Raw genomic sequence first — 23,662 nt, 5'->3', positions numbered from 1 at the left:
TCTACTTTATTCAAAAGGTACTGCGCAAGCTCATCGCAACGATGGTTGGAGCTGATGGAAGAATCCCTCTTAGACCCTGCACTCTTCATACCATTAAGCAGGAAAAAGATAGTCTTTGCAGGGTTTAAACTGGTTAAGATCTTATTGGCCACATAATCAGCACGAGCTCTGCGGATGCGCTTATGGCACTGTTTAATTGCTGCCCGATACTCTGTCTTTTCAGACGTCTCATACGAGCGTCGCCACGCTCGCTCTAGCTGCTTACAGCGCTTTTTCCCCAGCGTGAGTGACTCAGAAAACCAGGGATTAGCAGGCCCTCGCCCAAGCCCCCTCGTTTGGCAGGAATTCAACTGTCCAGGCCAGCTTTCCGCCATTCCTGAAAGCACACATTGGCCGCCTCCGCATCACACGAAAGCTGAGGCCGGTGCTCCGTTAACCAGCTTGAAAAGAGGTCCGGATCCAGTTTGTGCCAGGGACGTTTAAGCACTCGGATTGGGCGGGCTCTTCTCGTTTGCCCTGTAGTTGTAGAGCAAATGGAATCAGGAAGGGGTCGGTCCAAGCCTGCGGGACCGGTGAAAAGACAGTTAAGGAACTTAAGTTGGAAAAGATAGGGTCCAACAGGTGGCCTGCCACATGAGTGCCCTCAGTAATGTGCTGCATTAGCTGGAAGGCTTCCAAGTCAGCCAGAAAACAAGCAACCTCAGCATTACCCCCATTCTCTAAATGGAGGTTAAGGTCCCCCAGGATGATAACATTCGCCGACTTACTAGCCAGTGGCCCAACCTCACTTAGTAAGTTGTCCCGGAATGAGCTGGACAGACCAGGGGGCCTGTAGATTAGCAGGCCAGAAATAGTGAAATAGCAATTCAGATGGATTTTAAATACAGCGCTTTCACAGCCCCCGATGGTTTCCTTACACAGGCTGAGAGAATAGGCTCTCTTGGTGATCACTGCAATCCCTCCCCCTCGGCCCCCCTCTCTGTTGATTGTCTCTAGTGCGTACCCCTGCGGCAGCGCTAACCAGGACTCCGCCACCGAGTCTTGTGTAAGCCACGTCTCTGTGAGAAAGAGGGCGTCGGGGGACTCGTCGACTAGGAGATCGAACACCTCCACATGATGGTTTGCCAGCGAGCGGCAATTCAGGCTCGAGAACCTATATGCCGAGTGGCCAGCAAGACGTAGAGCCCTCTCTGAGGAATGCGACTGAAATGGACAGAGTTGGCATTGGAAGGAGGGCTTGTTAAAGACCCAAGGTGAGGAGGAGCAATTGGATCTCAGAGACGAGCTCATCCCGTGAATACCTGATCGAGTTTACAGTGGCAGAAGCAGGGGCCCTGGCGGCTGGCGGCAGCCTGGCGCGGACGGGCGCAGACGAGATTGCCTTTGGCGCGCCTGTGGCGCGTCCGCTGCGCGGGCGCAGCTGTGCCTGCATTAGTAGGCTCGGGGCCAGAACAACTGCCCCGCTAGCCTCACACTCCCCCCCAAGATGGTGGAACTCGCAGCCAACCCGGGAGAGCTACAACTAGTGCCTGACCCGCCGCCCGTGTCACCAGAGTGCCTCCCGCAGTTCCAGCTATTCCCCGAGTACAGGTATGCAATTTAAAAGAAATAAACAACGTTTCTACAAAAACAGGTTTGCAAAACATTAGACAATTTCATTAAAAAACACACACAAGTGTCTTGTTTTACCTCTCTTTAAAAGCCTTAGCAGACTGTTAACAATTTACTCTTTGTTTCAGGTTCTCTAACAAGCCCCAACAACTGCACAGACTCAAAGTAGAGATTGGTGGCCAGTCAAAAAAAAAGTGCCTAATAGGTTAAACCTGCATGCCCCTGGATATGTTCTATGTAATGACCAGCGTGTTAAGGAAACTTCCAATTTCCTTCAATGTAACAGCATCGCACTTCTCAGCGTTACGCCAACACTTATGAGCACGTTTGGTAAACCACTAATTGTACAAACACACGTTTGCCTGAAATTCGAAAATATGTAGAGTTCACATTGAAAGGCTTGCTAAATTCACAGGCATGCCTCCAATGAACATAGGTGTCATGTTTTTAAAATCAGCACCTCCTATTTACCATGAATTCCATGAATATTGTTTGGCATTGCCCGCTTCAAGCAGCACGACCTCTTCTTAAGAGCTCAGGCCGCATGTGCAACTTTTTAAACAAGGGATGCCAGTGCTGGTGATATATGGCGCCCACTCGAGTTCAGCGGAAAATGTGATGGCTTTCCCAGGTGAAATGCATCTCTTTCCAGATGATCCTGGCACAAGTCAGCTTTCACTGCCTGATCCCACTGCAGCCGGACACTGAGACCCACTGTGTCCCATGCTCTGGCTCTTATCCACACCTGGCTTTTATTGAACCCTTTCACCAAACACACATCCCAATCACAGCCCCATAAATATGAGAGGAGCGGAAAGCTAGCTACGAAAAGAAAACCTCAGGAAACCACAATGAACCAACGTTTTCAAGCAGCTTCCCATCATATCACAGGCGTGTTGCAGTGAGACAGCGTTATCTATGGTCAATATCGGCACTGCTTTTCGGTGTATATTTTATATGCAGGGGCATGTAGTGTCGTTCCCTCACATTCACTGCCCACAAGAATACATGCCCTCTGACGGCAGGTTGATAGCATGAGAGAAAAAAAGAGAAGAAAAAATATTGAAGAGGAATAGTGGCACTTACTGTAGGAGCAGTGCCGGTCACGTACTGGTCACTCCTCCACCGCTATGACTCCCCGAAGCACACATCCGCGGCCGGCTTGCTCACGGGAGGGAGGGGAAGCGGGGGGGGGGATAAAAATAAACAAGCAGCATGCGCTGCCCACCCATCGCGCACACCAGCTTCTTGCGCATGCGCCGCTGCCAGGTTTAGGTCAGGCAGAGATGCGCAAGACAAACAAAAAGTCCAAACAGTGCGGATGAAAACTGTAGTTGGTGGCCGTTACTGCAGGACTACACGGAAGTCAGTTCGACAACAAAAGCGATAACGACATTTAGCAAATGGCAAGCGGCAGGAGAAACTACCTGCTGCTTGCCAACATATAGAGATTACTTTAGGTCTCACTGAGACAGCGCATGCAGCCCATGCTCTGCCAAGGCGAGACCTAAAGAGAATGAAACCGTGGCTATAAACAGTAAGGATATCTTTTCTAAAGCTACCAAGCAGGTCGTGGGGAGGAGTGTGGGTTTAGGCAGAGGCAGGCACAGTCGGTGTGCCAGAAGTTGGCCCCTCCAGCTCCCTTGGGGCCAGCTGTGCCTGTGGGTTCAGTAGCAGCTGGGAAATAACGAATCTAGATCAGCAGATCTCCTCCATGAGCCACCAACAGATTCACGTGGCATGTGCTTAATTGAAATAAAACAAATCACACATCTGCATGTACAAACACGCAGTCTATGAACACCTAGATGGTGCAAAAGCACAAGGAGAGCAACAGTAACCATAAAGTTATTTGCATGTCTGTATCCTCCCAGAGCGCAATTTGGAGCAGATCTTCTGACAAGAAAGCAGCCTGTGTCTGCCTCAGCTCACTATTAGTCACCCCAGAGAAGACCCCAGCCTTCTGAGGCACATGGGGTTCTCCATCAGCCCTCAGAAGTGCAGCCGGAAGCTGTCTTATTGCCCCAGTAGAAGCATCTCGTGGTCGTGCTCTGAGCAGAATCCGCTGTGGTCCAGGTGGTGCCTGCGGGTGTAGGTTAAACCATCACTCTTACAGCACTGCAATGGAGGAATGCCTCGTTAGACTACAAAGGATGCTTGTGCATGATCCGAATGTAAATGACTTCTGAGTGCAAAGTCTGTGCACGAGACACGGGAGCACTACTGGCACCCTTTGTGCACTTGCAGGGTCGAATTGATAGGCGCGATCAGCTGTTGCCAGGTGTGTTCTCGTGCACTCCAACATAAACTCTCCAACTTGATTAATTTTGTACTTTGTTTGCTCTCAGGTTTACATGGACCTACGTACAATCCAATATCCTATCACAGTTACACAGGCCTTTCTTTGCAAATAGAAAACACTCTCTCCCCAGGTAAAACTGATGCTGCAGTGAAACATTTTTCACTAGTCCCTCCAGTATTTTTGTGAGGGCTTTGGCCTGACTGAGAGCTATTTTTACGAAAATGTCTCAAACGCTGTTAAGAACATTGATAATGAAGATAATAATAATACCGGGTCAAGGGCTCCAGGCGAGGGCAGGAGTGGTTCAGCCGGGCACCAGCAGCCCGTACAGTCACTGGGCAGGGATGACTGTTAAGGGGGATGTGCTCCCCGGAGACAGGCAGCTGGAAGCATAGCCAATAGGTCTCGCCTTTAGGAACTTATAAGTATTTAGTTATGCAGCACAATATCCTTGGTGCAACAACATCAACTCTTGCATGGCTAAACATTTACGGTCCCAAAGGCGAGACCTATTGGCTATGCCAATGCGTGTTGAGGTTTCTAATCCTCACCTCCACTAGCCTTTTCAGGCAGTAGGCTTCCGAAATGGAACCCATGCACAGGCACTCATTTATCCCAGCCCGCAAGTATCCCACGCTGTCTGGTGCGAACACTATGCACACATGCATGATAGGTGTTTGCCCGTGACTAAAAATCAGTACCAGGGATCTAGACATTTATGCAGTTGATGCACTCAGGGCAGGGATGCACATCTGCAACCATACAGGGGACTTTTCCGTCTCAGCAAATTCCCAGTAAAATGACAGGCTTCTCCAACGAATAGCTAATGAACAACAGGTAGCTCTCCCAGCTACCTGTAAGTGGCTTCCATGTGTCCAGCCCAGCCTATGAATTTAGAAGCTTTTGTTTGGTTCAATTATTCAATATGTATATCAAAATTGAAATCCATATAGTTGAGATGAAAATGCATGCATTCTCCGAACTCATAAACTGATGTTTGGAGAAAAATGGTTGATTTTCAATTTAAATATATTTAAAGCGTGATAAATCGTGGCTAAGGGGAGAATTCTTATTAATATTATGACCTTGGTCCCAGGGCACTGCAACTATGGCTGTTTTGTATTATACATGTAGAGCTATTCCAGATTGGTAATGTTTTTTTAACTTCTCTCTGACACCCAACCTTGATGAACTGAGGCAATCACTGCTGGTAGTCTTGTATATGGTGGCCACTAATGTAATAGTGTCTAATGTGGTCACCATTATACCACTAATTTTATCAGTAGCTCGGGATGATTTTCATTCAGCATAAGTAGCTCCTAACACAGAAAAGGTTGGAGACCCATGATCTAGAGTGAGAACATATTATGTGCAGTCCATATTCTTAATGGGGACTGAGTTGGCTGCAGAAGGCTATGGTTTTTATATTCTCCTTGTGCAGGATGGTGGAATCTCCTCATGATAACAGACACACAAAAACCGACTTTGTAGCCTATAACTCATCTCGTGTGTGGCATTGTTAACACATGTAGTGACATTCTCAATTCTAAGTCATTTATTCCGTTTAGCCACAAGCATTTATAAATATAAATTTATATTGTAAAGCCTTCTTAACTGTTATGTCCCCTTTCAGGTGCTGGAAATGTTCATTCTAGTGTTACAACAGTGTCATAAAGAGAATGAGGACAGATGGAAGAGATTATCCAGGCAAATAGCAGACATAATTCTTCCAATGCTAGCAAAGCAGCAGGTAAAGGACTTTTCAAAATATTTATATGCTAGATCTACAGCTAAATGCCATACATGGAAAACGTTTTCTAGTCTACAAGTGCGTGTCAAGATAGAATTTTATTTGTCCAGCATATTAATATAGTTAACTATGTTGCAATTGGTAGATTGAATTGATGAGAATAAAATAAAGGCCTCTAAAACAATTTCCTTACCCCAAATTCCTCATCTTAAAACCTTCATAGACCTCAGTATGTATCCAAATGGCATTTTGCATTACTCCATCACCAGGGTCTGGTGGTGCTGTTGAGACAGCGGTGATAGGTTGTGAAACTAGAAGAGGAAGCAAGCATTGGCAAAGCTAATAGGTTCAGCATTTTAGTTTTGCCAGTGCATACCTATTGGCTTTGCCAGTGATTTTGGTGATGCTTATCAGCATCCGATTAAAAAAAATATATGATTATCGCCATATAGCTAACACAGTAAAAATAATAAGCATTGGCACAGACAATGGGCCTCACCTTTGCAAGAGCTATTGGCTTTGGCAATGTGTTTTACTAAAGGTTTGTGGCGTGGAATGAAATATTGTAGAGTGCAGTGGAGGTAGATTGGCATAGAGTAGAGTAGATTGGTGTGGAGGAGTTAGGTAGATTAGCGCGGTAGCCTAGAGTGAAGTAGAAGGAATTAGGATGGAGTGGGGTAGATTGGGGTGGATTGGGGTAGATTGGGGTAGATTGGGGTGGATTGGGGTAGATTGGGGTGGAGTGGGGTAGATTGGGGTGGATTGAGGTAGATTGGGGTGGATTGGGGTAGATTGGGGTGGAGTGGGGTAGATTGGGGTGGAGTGGGGTGGAGTGGGGTAGATTGTAGTTGATTAGATAGGAGTAGGGTAGATCGGGTTAACTCGGGTAGAGTGGAGTGTGATATATTTGCAGTAGAATTGGAGTAGAGTAGATTGGGGAAGAGTAGAGTGCGCTGGAATGTGGTAGATTAGAGTGGAGTGGGGGACACTGAGTCGAGTGTAGTGTGGGTAGATTGGAGATCAGTAGATTGGGCAGATTATAGTATGGTATAGTGGAATGGAGTTGGGGTAGATTGGTGTAGTTTGGAATATGGTAGATTGGGGTGAAGTGGGGTAAAGTAGGAAGAGTGAGGTAGATTGGAGTAGATTGGAGTGGAGTGGGATAGATTGGATGGGTTATGTTAGGGTAGACTGGAAGGGGTAGATTGGAGTGAGGTAGATAGGAGTAAGGTAGATTGGATTGGACTGGATTGGAGTGGAATAGATTGGGATGGTGTGGGGTAGATTGGGATGGTGTGGGGTAGATTGGGATGGTGTGGGGTAGATTGGGATGGTGTGGGGTAGATTGGGATGGTGTGGGGTAGATTGGGATGGTGTGGGGTAGATTGGGATGGTGTGGGGTAGATTGGGATGGTGTGGGGTAGATTGGGATGGTGTGGGGTAGATTGAGATTGTGTGGGGTAGATTGGGATGGTTTGGGGTAGATTGGGATGGTGTGGGGTAGATTGGTGTGGGGTAGATTGGGTTAGGGTGGGGAAGATTGTGGTGAAGTAGATTGGGATAAACTGCAGTGGGGTGGATTAGATGGGGTAGATAGTAGTAGGGTAGAGTAGGGTGGAGTTGGGGTAGGGTAGATTGGAGTGGGATGGAGTGGGGCAGGTTGGGTGCAGTGGGTTAGATTAGACTGGAGTGGGTTAGAGTTGGGTGGAATGTGGTATATTGAAGTGGAGTGAGGTAGATTGGGTAGAGTGAAGGAAGTGGGGTGGATTGGAGAGGAGTGGGGTGGAGTTTGATAGATTGGAGTGGAGTTTGCTGTGATATAGATTGGGGAGGAGTGGAGTGGGGTTGATTGGGTTTTAGTGTAGAGGGGTAGATTAGGGTGGGGTGGGGTAGATTGGGTGGAGTGGGGTATATTGGATGTATTAGAGTAGGGTACATTGGAATGGAGTGGGAGAGATTAGAGTGGGGTAAATTGAAGGGGGATGAGTGGAATGGGTTGATTGGGGTAAAGTGGGTTAGGATTGTGTAGGAATGTAGAATCCTTTTAGCATGGTTAAACCCACTTTTTGCATGGTGTCAGTGTGTTTTTGATTAGTCTGACTAGGATCCTGCTAATCGGGACCTCAGTCATAGCGCTTCTTCCCCAAATTTGAAATAGTAAGTCCTGTGGTACCTCCACAATTGGCTACTGGTGTACCCTAGTAAGTACCTAGCATACACCAGGGGTCTCCCATGGGCTGCGGCATGTATTATACCACACACGAGAGACAACTTAACCCATGACTACAGACCTGCCATTGCAGCCTGTGTAAGTTGGTGCTAGCATCACTTACGACAGATATAAGTTTTGTTATATCTGAGGTCACTGCACTTAAAACCTATAAGTCACCCCTAAGGCAGGACTTTCAAACCTTAAGGCAGAGGGCTAGGTTATAAGTGTGAGGGTGCCCTGCACCAGCAGGACACCCTCTACAAACCCCGGAGTCGTTTGGCTAGGCTTTGTAAGGGCGGTCAGCCATTTAATAATATAGTGGACATCAAGTCAAATACAAGATGTTCTAACTAAATATTGGCTGCAGCGAAACCGGTCATGTTTGATATCAATTATGTTAGAATCCTACCCCAACACCAATTCCAGTGTTGGATGTAGGATCCCATGTACTGGGGATGTCCCCATGTGTTCCTGTCTAACAGCAAGCTAATGCTGCTGCTGGCCACAGACATGATTCTGCCCTCCTGCTGCTGAGCCAAGCTCGAGCAGGTGAAGGTAGAACAATAGGAACTGGAACTGCAGATTCACGAGCGTCCGGCCCGCCATCCCACCGACCAGGAAAGAAGCCAACTACCTCAGTTACATTCTTCTCAACACACGCTTGGCCTGCAAACACGCCTTTGAACTCTGGGACCTACTCGACTCCCCCACTCCAGACGTCGCCTTCCTGACTGAGACCTGGCTCAACCCATCCTCAGCACCCATCACCATAGCCATCCCGGAAGACAACAAGATCACCCGCCGAGACCGCACCAATGGAGTAGGAGGAGGAATCGCCATTGTCCACAGGAACACTCTCAGGATCTCGACCAACACCGACCTGCACTTCCAGATCCACACCGACCCCAACACCACCCTCAGAGGAACCCTCGTCTACAGACCCCTCGAACCCCGGCCACAGTTCAGCAACTCCATCACCGACTTCGTCAGCACACACGTCTTCGCCTCCACAGACTACATCCTCCTCGGGGACCTGTATTTCCACCTCGAGAACAACAACAACACAAACTCCACCACCCTGATCGACAACCTAGCTAACCTCAGACTCAGACAACTGGTCACATCACCCACCCGCTCTGCTGGCCACATGCTTGACCCCATCTTCTCCGCAAGCACCCACGTCTCCTTCAACAACACCACCAAACTCCACTGGACCGACCATCGCTGCCTCCACTTCACCTTCCAGAAACCCACCACGCACCACCCCAACCAACAGTTGCCTTGCCGCTGCTGGAGCAAAGTCTCTGAAGACCAGCACCCTTGCACCAAAAACTCACCCGCCGACCCCGACACGCCGCCCGCAACCTCAGTCAGTGGATCAACAACTGCACCAACACCCTCGCCCCGTTCAAGAAACCCTCCAACAGCCACACCAGCTAAAAAGCTAGCTGGTTTACTGAAGACCTCCAGGCCTCCAAGCAAACCTGCCGAAAGCTAGAGAAGAACTGGCTCCACGAACAAACACCAGACAGCTACGCAGCCCACAAGAACACCACCCGCAGACACCATCACCTCATCAGATCTGCCAAAAGTGCCTCCTTCAAAGACCGCCTGGACCACAACGCATACAACAGCAGAGAGCTCTTCAACATCATGAAGGAACTCTCCAACCCCAGCTCAAACCCCAACGACATCCCACCTGCGCAAGACTTGTGCGACTCGCTGGCTACCTTCTTCCACCGCAAGGTCGCAGACATCCACGACAGCTTCAATGCCACGATCACCCCAACAACCACTGAGTCCTCCGCCTCCACGACCACCATCCGCACCAACCGCCTGCTCTCCTGGACCAACATTAACGACAACGACACCATCAAAATCATGAGCACCATCCACTCCAGATCTCCGTCAGACCCATGCCCAAACCACATCTTCAACAAAGCCAGCACCGCCATCACACCCCATCTCCAGAAATCCATCAACATTTCCTTCGAAACAGCAACCTTCCCGGAGAGCTTGAAGCACGCCGAGATCAATGCCTTACTCAAGAAACCCAAGGCAGACCCCAAGGACCTCAAGAACTTCGGGCCCATCTTCCTGCTCCCGTTCCCGGCGAAGGTCATCGAGAAGACCGTCAACAAACAACTGACCTGCTACCCCTGGGAGAATAGCATCCTGGACCCGTCCCAGTCCGGGTTCCACAGCAACCACAGCACCGAAACTGCCCTCATCGCCGCCACAAATGACATCAGGACCTTGCTAGACAATGGCGAAACCGCAGCCCTCATCCTCCTGGAACTGTCAGCCGCCTTCGACACGGTCTGCCACTGCACACTACACAAACGCCTCCACAATGCCGGGATCCACGAGAAGGCTCTGGACTGCACCACCTCCTTCCTCTCCGGCAGAACACAGAGCGTCCGCCCCCCCCCCCCCCCCCCCTTCAGCTCCAAAGCCACCGAGATGATCTGCGGCGTACCCCAGGGCTCATCCCTCAGCCCAACGCTGTTTAACATCTACATGGCACCACTCGCCCATGTCGCCCGACTCCACGACCTCAACATCATCTCTTACGCCGATGACACCCATCTGATCCTCTCCCCCACCAAGGACCCCCACACCTCCAAAACCAACCTCCATGAAGGAATGAAGGGCGTCGCCAAATGGATGAGGAACAGCCAACTGAAGCTGAACTCAGACAAGACGGATGTCCTCATCCTCGGATCCACCCCTTCGGCCTGGGACGACTCATGGTGGCCAACCGCACTTGGAACAGCCGCTACACCCAGCGACCACGCACGCAACCTAGGGGTCACCCTCGACTCCACCCTCTCCATGACTAAGCAGGTTAACGCCATCTCTTCCTCCTGCTTCAGCACTCTCCACATGCTTCGCAAGATCTACAAGTGGATCCCCACCGAAACAAGAAGAGCGGTCACTCAGGCCCTCGTCAGCAGCAGGTTGTACTACGGAAACGCCCTCTACGCAGGAACCTCGGCCAAACTCTTGAAACGGCTCCAACGCATCCAAAACGCCTCTGCACTCCTGATCCTCGACATCCCTCGCCGCAGCCACATCACACCCACCTGAGAGACCTGCACTGGCTCCCCGTCAACGCTCCTCACCCCTGCACACAAGGCACTCCACAACACCGGACCAGCGTACCTCAACAGACGACTCAGCTTCTACACCCCAACCCGCCAGCTCCGCTCCGCCGACCTCGACCTAGTCCCCCGCATCCGGAAAACAACATCTGGCAGCAGATCGTTCTCCTACCTTGCCGCCAAGACCTCGAACACCTTCCCCATCCACCTACGGCAGACCCAAGACCTGCTGACCTTCAGAAGACTCCTCAAGACCTGGCTTTTCGAGCAGTAGCAGCATTCCCCACCCCCCAGCGCCTTGAGATCCTCACAGGGAAGTAGTGCGCTTTACAAATGCAATGATTGATTGATTGATTAGGTTTCCTGTCACAGAGAGGTGTGACAGCCCCACCAACTGCTTTGAAGGGCATATTTGGTGCCCTCCACGCATACTCCAGTTTGAGGCAGTTCAGGTAGCCGTTGACGCCCGCTCTGGCGTATAACTGAGCAAAGGACATGGAAGTATCCTCCACTCTATCCAGCCCTTCTTCTCGGAGGGATCCTTGAATCTTCTCAACCTTTTCCCTAGGGTGCTTACCTGTGGGTGGCTCTTCAGATTCGTTGTGGGATCAGATTCAACCGCCGACTTTCCGTTGTCAAGGCTTGTTGACCCTGTCCCCCAGAGATCTTTGGCTACAAGAAGCTCCAGCATCTCTTCCTACCAAGATCCTTGTCCTCACAACATCATCTGCACCGTGGGTCTGCATCTCTGGTGAGCTGCTCGAGGCCCTCTTGCGACTCCTGTGCCTTTGGCTTCTGGGTCCTCTTGAGGATCTTCTTTGGCTTCAGTGGGCTCCCCTGCTTGCTCTGGCCTGCTCTGGCTCTCCTGCACTTGGTGAGTCCCTTAGACCTTGCTTGTCCCAATGTTATGCCTGTTGGTCTGTGTTCTGCTGCCAAGACATGTTAGTCCTACTGCTGGACACAGACCCCCATGGTTCTTGACCGGGACAGCTCGTGAACGGCTCCTGGTCTTCCACCGCTTCACCTAGTCCTCAAAGAGGCAGCGACAAGGTCATCATCACTCCTGCATCTTACGTCATCTGTGGTCATTGGTCTTCTGTGCCTCCTGTTCACTTCCGAGGGGCATAGACTCTGTCCCCTCTGCTTGCAGGTACTCCTCTCCTAGAATCCATCCTTGGATTCCACCAGACTTTTTCACCTTCTTTGCCAGCTGCATTTTTACTGAAGTCCTCCATTGTGTTCTACGGCGGTTTCCGATGTCACATTGCACCTATGCACCTGGCTTCCCTGGTGTAGGTATCATGGTTCCTGGGGTATACACGGTTGGAGTGACTCTCCAACCTTCCATCCTTCACAGGGTTTCTTCAGGGTCCATGGGGAAGTGTCTTTCTTAAAAACTGAAATGCGACTTTCCCATTGACTTGCATTGAGTACGCAGCTGTGTTTCCATTCTGCACACAGCCTTCTTGGGGTTCCTGGGTATTTACCTTGGGTGGTTCCTTGGGTCCCCAGCTCTTCAAAGTCTTCAGGTCCATGTCTCAACTTCGGTCACAGTTCGCGTTCCACTTCTTTAGTATATGGTATGGTCTCCCCCTGGAGAGAACCAACGAAGAGAACGTGCAATGTCAGCAGTTTTGCGCGTTGTAGTGTCTAAGGCGGTACACATTTCACTGCGAGTGGAACTTCGGCCTCCTGTATGCCTTTCCGGATGTGCCACTTCTTCTGCCCTGAGTGCTGAAGAAGATCAAGCACGACCGGGCCCAAGTGATTCTTGTGGCCCCGGACTGGGCACAAAGATTCTGGTACCGCAAGCTGCTGAGTATGGACGTCGATCCTCTGATCAGACTGCCCCTTCGGGAGGAACTTCTGTCGCAGCAGCAGGGGGCGGTCCTCCACCCAAACCTGTCCAGCCTCCACCTCCTTGCGTGGAGATTGAACAGCCAGGTGTCCCTCTACTAAGATGGTATTAGCCTGTTGATGGAACAGGTTTGTGGCATGGTGCAGAACAAAGGCTACGGATCCCCTCTCCGCCCCTCTTTCTGATGATCTTTTGTTTCTTCTTTCTTTGGCCCAGCAGGGCCCTGCTGTGGGCACTCTTAAAGGCTATCTGGCAGCCATTTCTGCTTTTCTTTGGCTACCAGATCAGCCCTCTTTGTTCTAGTCCCCTATTGTTAATAAGTTCTTTAAAAGCATTATTCACCTCTTTCCTCCATTTCCTTTGATAATGCTTCAGTGGGACTTGAACCTTGTCTTGACTTACCTTATGTGTGCTCCCTTCGAGCCTCTTCACAAATGTCCTTTCACGCTCCTTACTCTGCAGACTGCCTTTCTTGTTGCCATCACCTCTGCTTACAGAGTGAGTGAGTTTCAGGCTTTTGTCTAAGCCTACTTTCTTCTCTGTGCATCTGGACAAAGTGGTGCTTAGGATGAGCCTCTCGTTCCTTCCTAAAGTAGTTACTCCTTTTCACATAGGACAAACTGTCACTCTGCCCACCTTTCTTCCACCTCAACACTCGTCCAAGGAGGGGAGAGACCACCGTCTGGACCCTAATGTGTGTTGGCCTTCTACCTTGACCACTCTAAAGATTTCTGAGTGGACGATCAACTCTTTGTTGGCTATGTGGGTGCCAAGGAAGGTCGAGCTGTCCAAAAGCGTACCGTCTCAAGATGGGTTGTCCTTTGCATAAAGAATTGTTATGCTTTAATGAAAAAGGAACCTCCAGTGGGGCTGTGAGCTCATTCCACTAGAGCTACTGCGGAAACTACTGCTTTGTCACATGGAGTTCCACTTATTGACATCTGCCATGCAGCCATGTGGGCATCTATGCACACGTTCACCAGCCATTACTGCCTGGATAGTGAAGCCAGGAGGGACGGTTAATTTGCCCGTTCTGTTCTCCAGGACTTTCTGCTGTGAACTTGGTTTGCAGACCCTTCTCCGGGGATGGTATTGCTGGGGTTTCTATTCTAAGGTAAGGAATCTATAAGTAACTGTCTTTTTCAGATTAACAAGTTACTTACCTTCGGTAACGATGTTTCTGTAAGAGACATAGGTTAGGTATAGATTCCTTACCAAACCCACCCATCCTCCTCGATCTGCGAAATGATTTATAGGGAGGGGGACTTCCTTACAAGGCCCTAGTTTTGGCACTCCAGTGTCCAGTGTCTTTCATGGCTCTGAACTTCTGGCTTGGAAAGTATTGTCAGAACTGATGTCAGAGCGCAGGGGTGGCGTCTAGTAGGCACAGCGACCTCATTCCGGCGACCATGGCGCCCACGACGGCCATGGAGTCAACCGACGCCACCATCCGACGTGCAGGGATTTTTCTAAGAGAAAAAATTCTCCTGATCGGGTCGGACGCCTGGGGGTAATTCTAAGGTAAGGAATCTATAACTAACATATGTCTCTTACAGATACATCGTTACCAGTGGTAAGTAACTTGTTCTACTATGTTGAATTGAGGATGGGAAGATGGGAGTGTTTCTTCATACCAAAGGGACAGCAATTCCTATAAAGTTGATGGTGCCCCTGGCATAATTCATTCTCAGCTCTGTGGTGCATCGTTACCATGCAAGCTTTCGTAATGCAGTGCGTGCCTAGTGCTTTATTCCAAACTACAATGAATCTGCTGGTAGAATTAATATTCACTAAATATATTACAGCTTAGTGGTCCTTACACATCTTAAATTCATCATAAAAGTATATTAGAAGAGCTGTGAATGTATACATTGAGGATGCATCCCACTGTCCAAATAGTTAATATGTGCTGTGAATATTGTGCATTTTACTTCTCTTATTTTGATAGCGAAGAAGAAGAATGACATTACATTGATTCGTTTCTATGACCTCTGGGTTCAGAGTTCATACCTCTAGCTCCACAGTAGAACATATAACTTGGTTTGACAACTTTATGTTTTGGAAATATGTGAAACTTCAACTTGGCATCTGCACCTAACCTTTTAAAGCATTCTGGGGGTGATTTTCTTTCCAGAATTGTCCTACAAAATCTTTTATTGTTTTATCTTCCTCATCTCCTTTCTTCAGGTACGTGAAAATTTGTTATATTTGTCTGATACTTTATGAATGATTAAAGGGAGGAAATGAAGTAACTCTTATCTTGCAATCATGGGTCTTCCAGATAGGGCTGCACAATACGCTCTTCTTTGTTAGTTTGGGTCAAGTTTTGCCTTGAAAGTTATTGTGGCGTTTGAAGGAGAAATAACTTGTAGTGACAGTAGTACACAGGGCAGGCATGAGAATTGAAGGCATAGCAGCACATTGTAACCTATTCTTTCGGAGTGTCCTCTTGGCCATTGAGGAACTTTCTCAAGATGCAACATTATATGAACAATAAATATTGTGTTGCATTGTAAGAATGATGTCTTTATTTGTTGGATTGCTGTTTTCATTGTAACTCAGATAGTCTGTGCTCCGTATGCAGATATTCAGCAAACATGGTTTTGAATTTTTCTCTGTAGATGCATATTGATTCCCATGAAGCTTTGGGGGTGCTGAATACACTCTTTGAAATATTGGCACCATCATCCCTTCGACCCGTGGACATGCTGTTGAGGAGCATGTTTGTCACTCCTGTTACTATGGTGAGTGATTCAGAAAGGACTGGGAGAGGCAACTTTCTGGTTTGCTGTTGATCTCTTTAAAAGAGTGAAATAATGTTTTTAACCTTGCAATTAAATTCCCGTAAATGTATCCAATTCTGTCCTTAGGCCTCTGTGACCACAGTGCAGCTATGGATTTCGGGAATCCTTGCCATCCTGAGAGTGCTTATATCCCAGTCAACTGAAGACATTGTGCTCTCACGTATTCAGGAGCTATCCTTCTCTTCGCATTTGATCTCATGCCAGAATATTAACCGACTGAGAGATATCGACAGTTGCACACCAACTCCAGAAGAGCAGAATGAGGTTGAGACACAGCAGGCAAAGGGTCTACCTGAAGAGACCATTTCAAGGTAGGTACTATGTTGTAGTATGGAATGTCTGTGTATGTATAAGCAATCCTATATTGCAGGTAATTATGTGTACCCAAGCTATATAAATACCTCTCCATCAGAGAAAGTGGAATTAGGCAAGCAATAGGTTGAAAGTCCTACACCTTGGCGGGTTTAATTCTATGTCAGGACTGGAGGCGAGGATTATGCTTTTCCTTCTTTGCTTTAATATAACTCGAAAAACACTGCAGCCGTTAAAGCCACAACTACATTTCTCATGAATACCAGGGAAACAAACGGCAAAAACTCTAGTGTCCTTCTTTAATGTCCTTGACCAGGCTCTCATAACATCCTCTGTCTCTTCCTGTTCTTCCTATTTCTTCGCTGCTCAGCAGCCAGTTAAGTGGACTCTTTTTCTCTCTCTTGTAACTGTAATGGCGCGGTTGTGAAGATTGCGAGGGCTCATTGTGGGGGAATTGCTTTTTTGATCACGCGCTGCTGCGCGACTTGTATTTTCTAATATCTTTTTGCAGATTCCCCTACGTTGGTTGCGGGACCAATAATGTGCTCCCTACGCGATTTTATTCCCCAACACAACTGCGGTGCTGTCTGCCACCTGGTAGGGGGCGCTGCGGGGTGGCCACGACGTTCTGGTACGCGTCTCCCATCTAGGAATTCATACGCGCTCTCCTTGGCCAGTTACTGCTCATACCTCCCCATCTGTCTGGCAAATCACCCAGCAGAGAACTGGGTCTGTACTTTTATTCCCTTGTTTGTGCTCAAGTGACGCCCCGCGGAGGCAGGTAGTGGTGCAGTTCACCGTCTCATTAACTCCCTGAGGGGTCAGTATTGTTTAGCCTCTGTCCCGGGCAGCAATGCCCTGAGAACACTGAGGGTGTTTTGGGTGTCCCTAGGCTCGCGCCTGAAAATCCTGTTCCTTCTTAGTCACCTACATTAGTATGGGGTTCCCCCTCAGACCATAAGCGCTCATGTCAAGCTTGTGCTTCTTCTTCCTGGATCACCCAGGGGGTCCTGGGGCCTGCAGTGTAGTGCTTAGGCTTCACACCTTTGATCTCGACCCTTCCATGTTCATGTTTAGGAGCTACCCACCTACCCTTACCATGGAACAAGAGACATACGAGGAGGAGGACTCCCTGGCCTACCTCCAATGGGATGAGGAGTTATATGAGGTCATTGACACCTCCAGATACAGGGCAGTAACTGACCTGATGACCCCTATGGAGCAGAGACTGTCGAGGAAAATAGGTCAGGAGTGAGCAAAGATTGCCCAGTCTTGTTCTGCCCCTGCCCCGGGTAAGGTCCCTCAGGAGGATGTGGGATGGGGGCCCTCCAACCCCAAGAAGAAATGTGAGGAGTGGGTGTGGACATGGTGCTTTCACGTGTCTTATACAAGCTTTCCTGGACAAGACATCTCGCCCTGGAAGCTCCGCAGGGCCGACACTCGCCCAAGTCGGGCCCTTCCTGCCCCAATTTACCAGTCTCAGGAAGGGGACGCCCCAGAAGAGTCTGATGAGGATGCAGGTTCCTCCAGATCTTGGCTGCCAACGGGTCATCCAGAGCCCGCTCAGGAGGACATTTTTGATAGGCTGGACCCGGATGACATTGTCCATCTGTGGTCAGCTGAGTGGGCATCAGCTATGAAGGTAGCTAAGTATGTGGCAGCCCACCTCAGGAAGCCACTAGAGAACGAAGCCTGCAGCCGTCTTAGAAGGGAAGGTTGCACTCAAACGGGATATAAATGCAAAGATGGCCACGTTCCTGGCACAGTTCGTCAAGGACCTTAAGAAGGGAATTGACAGGTCCTGGCGTTCTTACCAGGATATGCTCCTAGATGCTGTTGGTCCAAGTTTTTGACATGGCTGAGGAAGCCAAGGGTTCCGGTTCTCTCATTGCCCCTGAAATCCTCTCTGGTTTGGCACAGCGCCCCATCTGCTTTATGGGAAACACGAACTGGGCCCTTTCACGGAGTGTCGTCGCTCCTTGGTGATCAAGGTGGACCTAAAATTGGGGGACCTGGCCTCCTCGGAGGGGTGAGCGGTGGTGCAGGGGGTGTTGTCCAGCGACCCGTTTGTAAAAGAATTGGGAATTTTTGTGGCAACGTTTACTTTGCTGGACAAGGCACAGACAAATATTAAGCGTGTTTTCAGCCCGGGTTCTTCTTCCCAGGCAAAAGGACAAGGCTCCGGGCACTGGAAGTATCAGGCTAACCCACGCTGCAACAACTTTTACTCAACAAGAGGACAACTGTTCAGAGGCCACGGAGGATACAAGGGCGGCAATAACAACAATACGAACGGTGAGTTTTATCCCCTCAACGCAGCTGAGAGTGGGTGGGGGGGCTGTTAGCTTTGTTCCTCCCAGCCTGGGCATCCATTACAGTGGATGCATGGGTTTTGCAGTCGGTCCAGGTGTTCCGAATAGAGTTTTACGGTTAACCTGCCAATACGTCCATCCCCGTCCCATTTCTTTTCCCACCCTTGACACGGCTTTGATAGACAAAGAGGTGTCCGCTCTACTTCAGAAGGGAGCCATCTGCGGTTGGTGATACACCGAGGGATTTCTCAGCAACCTCTTCTTGATCGAAACAGCCGAAGGGGGCCGGAGGACGGTGATCAACCTCAGGGATTTCAAAAATTGGCTGGTGTATCGCCAATTCAAGATGGAGGGTATCCATCTCCTCTGTGAAGTGCTGCTACCATCCGATTGGATGGTGTGCCTGGACCTGAAGGATGCATACCTAACGGTCTTGATTTACCCCCTCACTGTCGCTTTCTCCAATTACTCAATCGCAGTCAGGCCAATGAGTTTCTAGCTCTGTTCCTGCGGGCTCAGGGGATTCAGCTATTTGGACAATATGCTTATCCTTGTGCAGTGTCCCTCGAGGCTGAGGGCGCATCTCCAGTCGTCGGTCGACTTGTAGCAGGGGCTGGGGTTCGTGATGAGCAGAAGCCTCTCCTCACCCCAACGCAGGAAGCGGTCTTTCTGGGTTTCGTCATAGACTCCACCTCTTCTTCCTTGTGTCTTCCCTCTTGAAAGGTTGTGAAGATGCGTCACGCGATTTGCCAAACATTTGCCAGAGTACGTCGTTGACAGATCGCGCGCCTAGTGGGCCTCCTCTCCTCCTCGATCCAGGCGATTTTTCCCAGCCCGTTGCAATATCGGGCCTTGCAGCGCCTGAAAGCGCATTAAGGATGGGCCACGAGGTAAGATAGGAGTTGGAGTGGTGGCTCACTCATATGGAGGCCTGGAATAGGAGAGCTATCTTCGGTTTCGGCCCCGCTTTGGTGATGGAGTCTGATGCCAGCAGGTCAGGCTGGGGTGCCCAGCGTGGGGATTTGTCCACGGTGAAAATTGGTCACCTCAAGAGCAGCACCTAAACATAAATTGCCTAGAACTCCTGGCAGGGTCGTTCATGGTCTGGAGCTGGACCAAGGACCGGATCCAGTCCTCTGTGTTCTTGAAAATGGACGTCGTCTCAGCAGTGAGATGTATCAATCACCTGGGGGGTACTAGATCCTGCGCTCTGGCAAACATGGCAAAGTAATTCTGGAATTTCTGTCTGGACAACCAGGTGTCCGCAACAGCGGAGTACCTCCCTGATCCAGACAACCAGGTGGCAGGCTGGCACTCACGGCACTTGTGGTATGCCAGAGTTTGGAAACTGGACCCTCAAATTTTCCAGCTGCTATCCATGGGGTTCTTTTTCGATTGACCTGTTTGCTTGCCGCCTCGATCACCAGTTACCATGGTCTTCATTGGACGCCGGACCCGCTGGCGACGGCGACGGATGCTTTTCTCCAGGACTGGAGCTGAGACAGGGCTTACGCTTTACCTCCGTTCTCGATGATCACCCGGGCGTCTGCCCTGGTTCGCATGCAGCGGGCGAGCATGGTACTGATAATGCCACTTTAAAGGTTGCAAGTGTGGTTTCCTGTTTTTCTGGAACTTTCTTGGGCTACCCCAATCCGACTCCCCCACTTTACTCGCATTCTGACGAGTCCAGACAATGAACCGCACCATCTGGTGGCAGAAGACCTGTTACACCTCATGGCGTGGCGGATTACAGGCAGAGGTGAAGACTCCCAGGCCTTTCGAGCCGCTCTAAGTTCCTGCTGTCCAGAGCCTGGGCAGACATCACAACGAAGCACTATCGTTCCTCATGGACAAGATGGGTATGATGCTGTTTGCGAATGGAAGTGGATCCCGTGGGATTGGATATAATGCATGTCCTCAATTTCTTTGCAAGTCTGGCGGAAGAGGGATTGGCGTACTGGTCAATAAATGCCGTACGGTCTGCCATCTCGGAAGGGCATTCCCTGGTGGACGGCGCTCCAGTGGGCGAACACCCCTTTGTTTGCTGGTTGCTAAAGGGGATCCATTTGTCTTTCCCTCTAGAACCGCGGTATGCATCGCTCTGGGATGTCAATTTGGTCTTGAAACTATTCTGATCATGGCAACCGATCAGTTTTTGTCCCGGAAAGAGATTTTGGCAAAGTTTGCAAAATGTACTTTGCCTCATCTCGTGCAGAAGGATTTCAGACGTGCGTGCCACAGATATAGCAGCTAGAGTTTTTTCTCCTGATGGAGTGACCTTTACGATAAGTAGGTGTACCAAGTCGAATACTCACACGATCTCTTATCCATCCAGCCTTCACCGAATCCCCAAACTCTGTGTGGTGAAAAGTCTTAGGGCCTACGAAGAGATAACGGAGGAAGTCGCCCGCCAGGTGAACGACAACTCCTTATTGCACTCAGAAACCTGTTCAAGGCGGTTTCTTCTCCCACAATAGCCCACTGGGTTAGATAGGTAATGCAGGAGACTGGTTGCGAAACAAAGGTCTTTGTGGTACATTTAGCAAGGCAGGGTGATGGCCTCAAAAGCGTTTACTGTGGATGCACGGTTGGAAGACCTCATGAGTGCAGCAGACTGGTCTTCGGACCCAACTTTTAAAAGGTTTTATTTTAAACCAGTGCTGAATGTAGCCCAGGTGGTGGTAAGTAAGCTTTGAAGGAGCATAATCCTTGCCTCCGGTCCTGACCTAGAATGAAAATTTGCCCAGCTCTACTGAACATAAGTTTCAATTCTGTTAAGGACTCTGAGGCGAGGATTATCCCACCCAGCAACTAGCAGGGATGCAGACCCACCCGTAAGGGAGTAAGTAGTCTGTTTTCTTTGATTGGATATATTATAATGTTGTTTGCGATTGATTTATCAAGTTAAGTTCTGCTGTTTTATCTGAACCTATTGTTGCCACTGTTGTATGACGGGCTAGTCTTTCGATTTACTGGCGCACAATGTCTTTGCAGGAAACGATGGGTTGAAACAGGACACATAATGGAAGAGGATGGCGTGATTCGAATGAGGAGAGCCTGGTCAAGGACATTAAAGAACGACTCTGGAGTTTTTGCTGTTTGTTTCCCTGGTGTTCATAGGAAAATTAGTTGTGGCTTTAATGGCGGCTGTGTTTTTGTAGTTATATTAAAGTGAAGAAGGAAAAGCATAATCCTCGCCTCCGTGTCCTAAATAGAATTGAAACTTACCTCCTCAAGAGCTAGGCATATTCTCATTCTTCCTTAGAATCTGTGAATTTATTTGCTTTGTGCCCAGTCTCAGTACATACAGACAATGATTTGTCACTGTACACGCTGTATAATGGTCCAATAAGGACTCTACTGGTACTATTTTAAAAGCCTTCCAACGGCCAGACATATGAAGCACCCCGATTTATCCCTAACTGGAAGGGCATTATATTGATTCCTAGCAAAGATTCCCATTCCAAATATAGTGAAAAGGCACCAGCTCGACTCCAGAACACTAATAGGGGACTGCTCATCAAAGCAATGTGCCCTTGTTGCAAGTCAGTGTATCTATCCAGTCTTCCCTAACACCATTTACACTCTTGGGAGAGTTGTTAACGTATTGTAAAAATATTTATCTGGTTGTGAGCATGTTTATATGCTCTCGCTAGTTAATGCAAAAACACTATTCAATGTCAATGTTCAGTCTCTGATAAACTAAGATCAGTAATTTTACTGCCAACATTAACTTCTTTCTTCTTAGAAACATCTACCTGCTTGCACACATGTGCTTCTGTGTCTTGGTACTCATGTGTTTCCTTATCTCTACGCACTGCTTTACTTCAATTCGATTAAATAGGTGCTGCTCCACCTTGTATCCTATCGCTGTTCCTGTGCGCTCAAAGTGTCTTTCCTTGCACCATTCCCTGTGCACCTTGTGCTGCTCCATGTTCTGCTTCTCTTACACTGCAGCCTGTTACAGGTCTGTCCAGCAGAGCTGCACCTTGTTCTCCTGATTAACAGATCCAGTATGTAGCTTCTATTGGTTCAATATGTTTGTGAAAATAAAATAATACTGCTGTCTTCCTTCAGATTCGTGTTTCCCGAGTAACTGGGCAAATGTGCTTTAATTTTGCTCCATTGCACTCTTAAAAGCTATACAACTGAATTCTCTTATCTTTTATTGGCAGGGAGCCATAATCTTCCTTGGCAAATTCTTTGATTTATTAGGAAGACCAAATTTGTATCCCATGCCACTTCTTTGGGAAGCATATTTGGAGAACTGAAATTAAGTGTAAGCAGAACGTTGTCATTTTCAGTATTACCAAAAGCAGTCATGATGTCATGGAAAAGCTTGTTATGTATGGCACGTTACTTGTAAAAATATTCTGGAGGTTTGTGTAGTTGCCACAGAATAAATGTTACAGTACATTCCACTATCCATGAGAAGCATAGAATTGTTTTACAAAATACAATGCCTTTCTCTTTTTTAAGGTTTCTGCTGCAGCTGGTGGGGATTCTGTTGGAAGATATTGGCACCAAGCAGCTTAAGGTGGATATGAACGAGCAACAACACACATTCTACTGCCAACAGTTGGGGACACTGCTCATGTGTTTAATACACATCTTCAAATCAGGTATATTAACATCCATTATACCGTAGTGTAAAGCAAAAATAAAATATAAAAGGTAAGGCATTAGTAAAAAAATTCTCCATGATGAAATCTTCATTAAGTTCATGAACCTAGACTAGATTCAACACTTGCATAGTCCCCGAATACATTCCTTTCAGCCAAGAGATATACGTCTTTAGAAAAATATATTTTAAGCACTGTCTGTCCAAAGACAACAGTTCAGTCCCTGTTTATACCAATCAGTGCGACTTAGCGGAGGAGCGTCGCCCCACTGCTCACAGAGCAGAAAAAAACCAGAAAAATAAAATGATAATAACTTTGTTATTATCATTTTATTTTTGTTTGCTACGGGACTGGGTTAGCGCGAGCGAGGCTGGCGTCACAGGGGGAGGAGTGGTTTGCACACTACAAGTAGGCATGATTGTTTGTCCGGCCATCATCGGCTGGCCAAAGAGTCATGTGTACTTTACATCTTCCCCACCAGACTGTACGCTGCATTGCAGCATTGTGATTGGCTATTAGGAGCCTGGGTGCTTCCTGGTTCAAGAAGAGTGGCATCGCGACTGAGAGATGGCTGGCGTTTAAGGTCAGTGTTTTTTTCTTTTCTATTTAGTTTTTCTAACCCCCCACCTCGCCACTCACGTTCCATGCCCGCCACCACTGATACCAATTGGAGTTTTAATATACTTACACATGACAGGGCTCAAAGGCCCTTTTAAAAACGACCTTTTTACTAAGGAAGAGATGTACAGCAAGAGTTGGAAAGGCAGGTGCCTCA

The 23,662-nt window shown here is 48.6% G+C and overlaps 1 protein-coding gene across 2 annotated transcripts in view; it reads left to right on the top strand.

Moving 5' to 3' along the window:
* Nucleotides 1–23,662, top strand: part of HTT (huntingtin) — a 1,924,961-nt gene that overhangs the window by 1,009,820 nt on the left and 891,479 nt on the right. For both annotated transcript variants that reach the window (XM_078678546.1, XM_078678545.1), the window contains 4 exons: nucleotides 5,547–5,663; nucleotides 15,459–15,581; nucleotides 15,708–15,952; nucleotides 22,745–22,887. In XM_078678546.1, the coding sequence (XP_078534672.1) occupies nucleotides 5,547–5,663; nucleotides 15,459–15,581; nucleotides 15,708–15,952; nucleotides 22,745–22,887 (628 nt within the window). The remainder of the gene's footprint in view (nucleotides 1–5,546; nucleotides 5,664–15,458; nucleotides 15,582–15,707; nucleotides 15,953–22,744; nucleotides 22,888–23,662) is intronic.

This window comes from Lissotriton helveticus, chromosome 2_2 (genome assembly GCF_964261635.1).
Source record: "Lissotriton helveticus chromosome 2_2, aLisHel1.1, whole genome shotgun sequence".
In the NCBI taxonomy this organism is placed as follows: Eukaryota; Metazoa; Chordata; class Amphibia; order Caudata; family Salamandridae; genus Lissotriton; species Lissotriton helveticus.
This window is presented reverse-complemented; position numbering and strand designations above follow the sequence as displayed.